The 9,571-nt window shown below is 55.2% G+C and overlaps 1 protein-coding gene across 3 annotated transcripts; it reads right to left on the reverse strand.

Moving 5' to 3' along the window:
- Positions 1-6,088: 6,088 nt before the first annotated feature.
- GINS1 (GINS complex subunit 1) lies at positions 6,089-9,178 on the reverse strand. 3 transcript variants are annotated; one of them, XM_059828592.1, is made up of 7 exons: positions 9,104-9,178; positions 8,966-9,030; positions 8,797-8,892; positions 8,290-8,380; positions 7,657-7,773; positions 6,684-6,758; positions 6,089-6,403 (listed from the first exon to the last, which is right to left on the reverse strand). In XM_059828592.1, the coding sequence occupies exons 1-7, from the start codon at positions 9,176-9,178 to the stop codon at positions 6,335-6,337; spliced, it is 588 nt and encodes a 195-aa protein (XP_059684575.1). In that variant the 3' UTR covers positions 6,089-6,334. The 3 variants fall into 3 exon arrangements, with proteins under 3 accessions (XP_059684575.1, XP_059684576.1, XP_059684577.1); XM_059828593.1 differs by lacking the exon at positions 7,657-7,773; XM_059828594.1 differs by lacking the exons at positions 8,290-8,380; positions 8,797-8,892; positions 8,966-9,030.
- Positions 9,179-9,571: the final 393 nt, after the last annotated feature.

Below are 9,571 nucleotides of genomic sequence, written 5' to 3' on the forward strand. Positions count from 1 at the left end.
TAACTGACAGGCTCTTGGCTGAAGGATTTAGGAGGACAAAAACTACACATGCTTATAGAGGAGAACAGGAATGTTTGTTTCAAACATTCAAACCCAGTCTTGCTTTGAAGAACCAGCTTCATTTTATAGCTTGTCAAGTAGGGAAAATTTGTGTGACAAAAGCCAGCGAAGGTCTTACAGAAGGGAACGTGTTACTACAAAATCACTAATGAGGTTGACTTTACCTACTTGCAGTCTTTCTCCCAGAGATTTTGCTCACTCCCAGTCTCAAACACACATGCTCACAAGCTCTTGGACAAGTGCGCACACAAGGCCTGGCGAGGATTGCTTGTGCGCAACATGGATGAGGGTTGCAGGCTGTTAGTTCCTCACCCTGTTCCTGGGGTTCCTCATGACTGGGAACCACAACCTGTTTTTTTGGACATGTCTTTTGTACTCTTTGGGGCCATCAGCTGCAGCAGGATGGCCTTTGCTGGCCCTTGCTGGCTTCAGCTTCCATTAACCGTCAGCCACAAACCTGCTGCCCATTGTCTGGTTTTCCTCCTTTGGAGGAAAGCTGTGTTGGCTGCCTGTTTTCCTGGGAGGCTAGCAGAGGAATGGGATGTGAGGTGTTGCTGCCCTGCTGTTAGATGCAGGCTTTCTACTGACATGTTATCTGTGCTGTGGTCTGGTCAGAGCATGGGCCAGAAACTGCACCTTGCTCAGCATTCCTGCTGGGGACAATGTCCTAGGAGCAATGTCTGGGGGATGGTGCCCTTTAGCGTCGATGCAGGCTGCTCTTGTAGCCCTTACTCTGCTCTTTCGTCTGATACTTTCACATGTGCACACGGACACGTTTCTATTCATACTGTATTCTTACCAATCTTAATACTTCTGTTGCACATCCATACAGTTGCCCCCTCCACCCTTTCCCTAGTGGCATCCTCCAGGGCTATCGTCTGAGTGGGTTTTCTTATTCGGGAATGCTGTGCTTGAACTCGGCTGCTGGGCTTTGGTCAGGCTGGGAAATGAGGGCACTTGTCCTGAGTGCCCGCAAGGCCCTGCAGCGACAGCGGTGTTCCTGGGTGGGAACCCAGCGGGGACAGTGTGGGACAGGTTAAGTCTCTATTGCCTCTCTTCCCATCCCCAGCCTCTGTGCATGAATTGGTTTTTTCCTCAACCTTTTCCAGAGTGAGAAGAGCAAGGGGGAGGTCTCCCACCTGAATGTCAAGATGCGTCAGCTGGGCTGTGAACTCACTGAGCACAAGGCTGGCCACGGTGCTGGCCCTGGCAATGTCCAGCTGCGGAGCCAGAGGCTTGCGGAGGCTGAGTGGCTACGAGGAGCAGAGACAGCCGCAAGGCTGGAGCACCACCAGCAGCATGCGGCATGTTGGATGGAGACGGAGCTGCTCCGACAGCAGCTCAAGGCTTCGCAGGAGAAGGTGGGTGTCATTCAGTTGGTGGCAGGGTGGCAGGTTTCTGAGTGGTCCCTGTGCTGTTGGTATTGCCCTGCTCGCGGCTGTATTGGACACCTTCCCCAGGCAGAAAAGACTGTCCACTTGCTCTTTGTGGGGGACAAAGGACTCGCCCTCTCACTCAGATATGTCTGAAGCCAGTTCAGGTGCAGCTTGGGACAGATCCTTGCTTGCAGCTGCCCCTGCAGTGTCCCCTCTGTCCTTGTCCTGTGCAGGCTGGCTGGGCAGAGGAGATGGAGGTTGAGTGGAGGTGGCTTGCACAGGAGTGCCAGGAGCTGTGGTTCCCCATGGCTCAGCTGATGGAGCTAGAGGAGTGGCCTGATCAGGTAGGGGCTGGGCAGGAATGATAGGGGCTAGGCAGGCCATGTCTGAGGAGAGGGAAACAAGGTGATCAGAGCAGGGGAACAAGGACCACTAGGATAGAGGAAAGACGATGTGAGAAACCTCCAAATGTGTTAATATCCCTCTCCTGCCTTCTACCCTGGGGTAGAAGCCAGCTCAGGGACTGGCTTTCCAGAGTTCAGCCACCCCGAGGTAGCCCTAGGGCAAAGCTGGACCAGACCTGCTTCCCAGTACTGGCTTCGCCCTTTGCTGCTGGCAGGAAGCAAAGGACCTGTAGTACAGGTAGGGATTGAAGCCCAGCTTGCCTGGGATGTATCTAAGAACAAACCCAGGTGAACAGCCTCCTCTGCCTCCTGCTGTTGTGGCCCTTGGTGCTAGGACTCCCACCCAGAGGATCCCTCCAGCAACTCCTGCTCCTCGCTGCTCAGCAAGGGGAGCATCTCTCAGCAAGGGGTCACTGTTTCTCCTCCTGCAGCTCTCAGTGGTCTCCATCCCTGGCTTGTAGGCTGCCCAGCAAGCACCACTCCCATGGTCCTGCTGCTCTGCTGTGGCCGTGCTGGTGTGAGAGCTGAGGCAGGGGCTGAGGGTGCTTCCTAACCTCTCTCCTCACCCACAGCACACCCTGGGCCTGTCCCATTGCTGACACAAAGCTGTAACCAGCTATTGGCCTTCCTGTGTTACAGCTCTTAGAAGCCAAAGCAAGCCTGAGCCTGGCCCAGACTCGGCACACTCTGCAGTTGCAGCAGGCCAAGGCCCAGATGAACAACATGGTGCCAAAGAAACAGTTTGAGCAGCTGCAAACCAGCTTGAGGGAGGAACAGTGCAAGGCTCAGCAGCTGCAGGAAAACCTGCACCGGCAGGCTGAGCAGACAGGCAAGCAGCTGGTCAGGACACAGGTAAGCAGGGAATCGCGGGAACTCAAGTCAAGGGTGCCGGGGAGGGAGCACTGCCAACCTGGAAGGCAGCTGTGGTCAAAACCACCAGAGGTTTGGGTGGAAGATGCTGTGTATCAAAAAGCCCATGTGGAAAATGCACTCGATCTTCAAACTCAGGTGCAATTTTCATTCCTCGTGAACCCAGTCACTGCCCTGCACTCAAACAGGAGCCCTCCCCACTCTAATCCACCTACCCCAGACAAGATACCTTGTGCCTAGAGGAGCAGGAGTTATCCAGGGAGACACCCTGTGTTGGCTCAGGGAGGGGAAAGAAAGTTTGAGCTCTCTACATGGAGATGTAGCCTGCACAGAGCAGGGTGGTTTTATCTCTAGGACACTGGGCAACAAGGTGCTGGGTTTTTGTGAGTTTGTCCTTTGTTTCAGGACTCTGTGATTCAGTTGAACTAACCTGGGCAAAGATGGAGCAAATTATAACCTAAGGAATTAAAATGAGTAGACACAAAAACTGCATCCAAGGAAACTATGTCTCTCCCTGGGCTTTCCTGGACATGGCTGACAGAGGGGAGGCCATTGGCTTGTTTTTATAGAAAACATTGCTGGGAAATCTGTGCGTTGTCCTAAAACCGGTTGATGCTGACCTAGGGAAGGCTGTACTGCTCTAGACACTTGTCCCACTGCTCTTTGCATCCTGCATCACCTCTGCTGATCCCCCCACGCTTTCCTTCAGGGAGTGTGAAGGTCTGTGAGCGGAGTCCTGGGGACATGCATGGTGCAGGATTGCCAGAGGCCAGGTGAGTGCTGGGAAAACCCAACGTTAGGGTTTGTTGCCCGCTGCAGGAAGAACACGAGCGTCTGCTGCAGGCAGCTGTGGAGCAGGCAGAGGGGCTGGAGCACAATCTGAGGAGTGCCGAAGCTGTGCTGGCAGAGAGGGCGGCTCAGCTCAAAGACACCCAGGTGAGTGCAAAAGGGGTTAGTGCTGCGTAGCCCTGCCTGGCTGGGGCCCCCGCATGGGGATGCTGAACCTAAAGCCTCCTGTCCCTGCTGTAGGCCCAACTCTCCAGGAACAAACTGCTGATCGAAGACCTCTGTGAGGAGAACAGGGGCTTTGCAATGGCCCTGCAGGTAGCTGAGCTGAAGCAGAAGAGCACTGAGGAGAAGAACCAGCTGTTGGAGGAGCAAGCCTCAGCTCTGAAGCAGCTCATCGGAAAAATCACACCAGCATCTCTGAGTGGGTGATGGGGCACCCACTGTGGCAGCCCTGCCCCTGCCCGGGGTTTGTCAGGTGCAGAAGGGGAGGTGTGGCTGGGTTGGGAAATCAGCCTTGTGCTCCCTGGTCTTGCTAGGATTTTCCTGGGTAGAACGTAGAAAACAGAGAAACCAGTGTCCTTTAAGGAAATTGGTGCTGTGGATAGCTGAATTTTCCTTCTGAAAGCACCAGCTTTGGTGCCTTTCTGAGTGGCAGAGTGTGCTGTTGTAAGTCAGGTCTGTCTCAGGGCAGCCATCCCACAGGAGCTGCCTGCGCTCTGGCAGCGTGTTTGGTGGCGGTGCAGCTGCTCCCTCTCTGTGGAGAGTTGCTGTTGGGGCCACACTGTTACGGCTGGAAAGCCAGGGTAGGAGGGCTTGCAGGTTTCTGCGTCTGGCTCACTCCAAGCAGGAAGGCTGTGTTGTGGCATTAAAATGTTTGCAATATTACAGCACCTCCTGCCATCTCCTGTCTGCTCTGTGTTTCAGTAGCCTCCCCCAACTGTTGCTGAACTTTTATTCCCTACAGCTCCTCTTGGGCTCTAAGAGCCTCTAGCCCTCCTAAAGCCTGAGCCTAGGGTCCAAACCAACCTGTTGCCAAATTTTTGCCTCTGTGGTGAGCAGGACTGAGGGAGAAGCCTTCTTTCAATTTGAGCCTCCAAGGCTCAGGGCAGGGTTGGTGACCCCTACTCAGCATTGCGCTTCTTCAAAGGAGACCAGGAGACGTGGTAAGTGAACTGCCTCACCTTGCCTTCTTTGTTGGCCTTCACACACTGGCAGTGAGTACTGCTTTTGCCAAAATAAGTTGTCTAGAAGGCCACAAAGCCAAGCATTCACATCAGCAAATACCAAATTTATTGATCTGCCCAGGGCATTGCCCTCTGCATGAAGGATGCGTCGTTGTCACGGTGCCCCTGCCTTGCTCTGGGGGGGCTGTGGTTGCCATTAGCTGTGAAAGGACTCCTAGGATTTTGGGGGCTATGGAGACTACTGTACAAGAGAGACTAGACAAGCCTGACTGGATCAGGGTAGCAAAGCGGAGGCTGGACAAAGTCAATACAAAGAAGAGGGCTTAAAAATAGCACGAGCTGTTGTTGGTTCAAGAACAAAAGGGGATAAATTGGCTGTGAGCTAAAACTCAGCCTTTAAATCCCAGCCTGCCAGGGCAGAGGGGTCCCCAGCCTTCAGACAGTGCCAGGAGATGGCTGGAGGCTGTGCTTGAGGAGACCTCCTTGGTCTAGGCGTGCTTTTTCACGCTGGCAGATGACAGCTGAGACTCCTTTTTCTTTGCCTTGGGGGCAGCCCTGATTACTAAGGGCCATGAGGGAAGCTGGGCTATGGCAGGGAGGGAAGTCCCACAGAAGGTGTGGCTGGGGCTGGGAGAGCAATGCAGTAACGCTCTGGGCATTTATCCTGTTCCTGTATCCTTCCCCAAGTATTTGCTTTTTGGCTCCTGTCAGAGATGGGGGCTAGGCAAACCTCTAGTCTTACCCAGGGCTTACGTTTTTGGAAGTGTTACCTCTCAGCCACTACTCAAGAGTGAGCAGCTCAATTAGGAAAACCAGACAGGGAGAGCAGCTCTTCAGCCTTGCTCTGGTTTTGTGTTAACTGGAATCCTTAAAACCCTCTGCTCCCTTTCCCACCCCTACTCCTAATAGTCCCTTGGCCTTGCCAGACCGGTGCTCTGGGGAAGGAGAGTCTTCGTAAAGGGAGTGTGGGAGAAACTTTGGCCAGGCCCATGACCCAGACTGCAGTGCTCATTTGCTCAGCACCTTAAGAAACATTTATAGGCCTCATGTTTAATCCTAGAAAGAAGCTCTGCAGCCTCATCTGACACTTGGAGGAGCAGCTCCACCGAGACACCTAAATAACCAGTTGAGCATCACTCTGCAGGGTCAGGATGGGTTAGGTCAGAGTGTTTAACAAACACAACGTTAACTCTTGAAAAACACTAAATTGAAGGCTGAAGCAGTTCTTTATTTTGCAACCATGGAGCTCTCCTGGCTTCCAGAGCCTAGCCAGTTGGTCTCTTACTCCCACATGCACAGTGTGAACAAAGAACTGCTCCAAACAAACATGCATTCACAAAACCCACTTGTAATTGTGGGGCTTGGATAACCGCCCCCCCTCCCCACCCAATGCCACCCCCCACTATGCTGGATTCCCAGGACCGCTACATTACCAGTGTGCACCCTTCGGTCATGAAGAGCTGGCCAGCATGGTTTGCATACTTCATAAACTCGGGGCTGACCTTCATGTCAGGTATCAAAGACTGTTAAGAGGAGTGGCAGGGTGTCCACTGCAGAAATGCTGAGGTGTCTGAAGTCCTGCGCACACCAGAGTTCAGTCCCCGTTGTGGGTAGGCCACCGAGCAAGGGTTGCCCCTCCCGTCCTGCACGCTTACGACAGAATGTGCTCTAGGACTCCTTGTCTGATTAACTGCTCGCATTTCCAGCGGGGTAAAAAGTGCTGCAGAGGAACACAGACAAACTTTCCTTGAAACCCAGGCAGATGGGATTTGTTGCTGCATGCAACCAGCTCTGTTAGTTGTGCTGTATGCCCGCTGCGTCGTGGTACCAGATCAGGCAGAGCCGAACCGCAGTCCTGGGCCGCACACACAGCTTGCAGCATGCACAAGGAGCGGGGTGTGCAGGACCTGTGACATGCTGCGAAGCTGGGATAAGCAGGGGGATGTCATGGGAGTGAAAGGGAAGGAAGAGAACAGACCACACTCTATTGTCATGGGTACCTGGCTATTCTTCTTCAACAGGATGGTGGTACCATCATCGATCTCAAACTCTCCGTAATCTCTTAAACACCGCACCTGCCAAGCAGAAACACAGCTCTCAGATCATCAGATCTCCCATAGAAAAGACTAAACATCACTGCTGACTTACAACACGTGCCCCAGAACTGTAAGTATGGACACATTCCTACCCGCCTGCTGGAGCCTCAATATATAGCAGACCTGGAAATGCAGAACTGGAGCGATCCCGCAGTGTGTGGGCTCTACCTGACATTCTCTTCCTGCCTCTGCCTGGAGCAAAAAGCACCAGCGAGCAGCCGAGCCCAGCCCTCCTCAGGGAGCAGAGGAGGGGCAGCACAACAGACAGGGTCTGGGGAACAGCAGCAGCATTTCCAGAACCTTCCCACACCCATATCAGAAAATGCGTCTGTTAACAGTGAAACTGTCCTAAAGAGCAGGTCAATTGTCACGACATGTTCCTTCGATGAGAACATCAGAACAGAGCACTTCAGCTACTGACTCTGATTTCTCACGCGCTCTTGCTTTGTTGTATCAATTGTGTAAAACGATTTATAGTCTCATCTATCAGAGTCCACTTAAAATAACAAAAAAGAAAGCTAGTTAACAATCCTTAACATGGGCACAAGGTTTCTAGTGGATTTGAGAGTTGGTTACGTTGCTGCAAAATGCTGCAAAAAACTTCTCACTGGGATTCAGATCACTCACCCCACCACACCAGTTCCCTGCGGACTAGAAATGCCATCTTTCAACATACTTTGAGCCCTCAGTAGAAGAGGGAGTAAAACGCTGCCAGGCAGAGCGTAAAGAGTAAAACACAGAAGCTTGTGGAAGCTTTGGTGCTCTTGAAGGTTTTGCTCAATGACCTTCTGACTTGGGATGGGGGCGAAATTCTCTGAAAAGAGATGGGTGGGCAAAATATTTGTTCACAGACAGAAACCACCGATCTTGCACTTACTTCGATGTACAGGCTTTTAGGAGGTTTTATGTCCTGCGTAAGGTCCAGCCCCTCCTCTCCTCCTACCGACCTCATGTAGGTAGCCAGAGACTTTTTGTACCGATTGAACCACTCCACCTGCGGACATTAACAGCGATCCCTCAGGCAAAGCCTAACAGCTGATGCTGAAAGACAGGTCCCTGATGAGCGAGATCTGGTTTATTTGCGCTGTCAGACCACTGTTGCCAAGCGTGTTCGTGCCAGCCAAAGGTGAACACAAGCTCTTCTAAAGGGAAAAACTGCTCCAGAGGCAGAGCGATCTGGATTCGGGGCAGGACACGTGCTGCTCGTGTTAGCAGCTCTGTACGGTGGTCCAGGGATGGCATTTGAGAGCCGCGTGCGAAGACTTAGTTCTGCCGGCTGCAAGTCTGATCTAGTGAAGACCACCTGATCCTTAAAAGTGCCAGGCATCACCTGCACTCCGTATCCCCTTGGGATTGTACCCATAGACAATGGGTACAACAAATTAGCATTTACCGAAAGGCACATGCTTGTAGTGGGGGAAGAGCAGTCTACCCTATTTTGACCCTACTAAATAGATAATCCATCAGGAGGAATAAGGGGGGGGAAGAGTTTAAGACAAGGCTGACTCACTTCCTCAGCTGACATGTGAAACTGGATGGTGTTTGGCAGGACGCTGCCATACTCCCACCTTAGCGCTCGGATCCGCAGCAACCGGTCGTACCTGCGGGAAGAAACGAGGGGCAAACCCAGCATCTTTGCTGAGGCGAGTGCCGGCAACGTCCCCCCAAAACACTGACACCCCAGTCTGCCCTCAAAGAGACTGAACAAAAACCGGGGTCGTTCCACCCACCTTCCTTTAAAGGATGTGATTTTGGCTTATCCAGTAATTAAAATTTTTAAAGAGCGGGAGGAAACGGGGCCTCCTCTTCGTGCTGGCGTTGGTGGTACCAGCAGCGAAGACGGAGGGCCAGCCCCGCGCTGCCCTGCTACTGCGCCTCGCAGAGGAACCGCTCGCCTGGGGCTGAGAGCCCCAAAACCCAGCGCTCGGGGACCCTGTCCTGTGCCGGCCGGGACGACCCGACGCTCCGTGCCCCCGCCGGGCCGCGGCAGCCCCCCGCCTCCCCCCGCCGCACTCACAGGTAGGCCAGGATGCAGCGCTGGTTCCGGAGCAGGCAACAGTGCCGAAAGCGGATGAGGAAAATCAGGTCCGTCCGTCCCGACTTCGCTTCGGACCTGGAGGAGAAGGAGCCGCGTTACAGAGGTGGGGAGGGGGGGGCACAGCCCCGGGGCCGGGCGCGGCACTCACACGTCCGCCTGGTTCCGCTCGTACAAGGCGCGCATCTCCTCCAGAGTCTGCCGCAGCCCCTCCGCCTGCAACACCGGACACGGTCAGCGAGTGCGGGCCACCCCCAGGGCCCGTCCCGCCGCCCCCGGCCCCGCTCACACGGAAGGGCGGCAGGTGCCCGCCGCCGGCGCGGTGCAGCTCCCGCACCAGCCCCACCGCCCGCTCCCCCGCCATGCTGCCGCGCCGCGCGCGCGGGAAACCCGCCCGCGCCGCAGCCAATGGCGGCCGGGGGGGGCGGTGCCGCGCCGTCCGGGGGGCGGGGCCCCGCCAGGCGCGGGGGCGGGGCCGCGCCCGCCCCGCCCGCCGCCGTTACGTGCACCGAGTTGTGCCGGGTCTCGGCGGCGTTGCGGGGGCCGCGCGGGGTCTTATACCTCTGCCCGGCCCCTTACAGCAGAGAGGCCCGCGGTCCTGGGCCGGGGCCGGCAGCGCGGCCACCACCTCAGCAGCCAGCCGAGCCCCAGGGCCCGCGTCCCCCCCCGGGGACCCGCACGGGACCGGGCACGGGGAGGGCCAACCCCGCCCCGGGGCAGGACAAGGCCAAGGCAGCCCCGCCGGGCCAAGAGAGGC

This window comes from Gavia stellata, chromosome 23 (genome assembly GCF_030936135.1).
Source record: "Gavia stellata isolate bGavSte3 chromosome 23, bGavSte3.hap2, whole genome shotgun sequence".
NCBI classification, from domain to species: Eukaryota; Metazoa; Chordata; class Aves; order Gaviiformes; family Gaviidae; genus Gavia; species Gavia stellata.

Excerpts from the sequence above, each read along its gene's own strand:
- GINS1 (XM_059828592.1), bottom strand. The coding sequence starts at position 9,178 with ATGGCGGGGGAGCGGGCGGTGGGGCTGGTGCGGGAGCTGCACCGCGCC. Across the intron at positions 8,893-8,965 it reads GAGCGGAACCAGGCGGACGT|GTCCGAAGCGAAGTCGGGAC; the intron begins GTGAGTGCCGCG and ends CTTCTCCTCCAG. Across the intron at positions 7,774-8,289 it reads TTCACATGTCAGCTGAGGAA|GTGGAGTGGTTCAATCGGTA; the intron begins GTGAGTCAGCCT and ends TAATGTCCGCAG.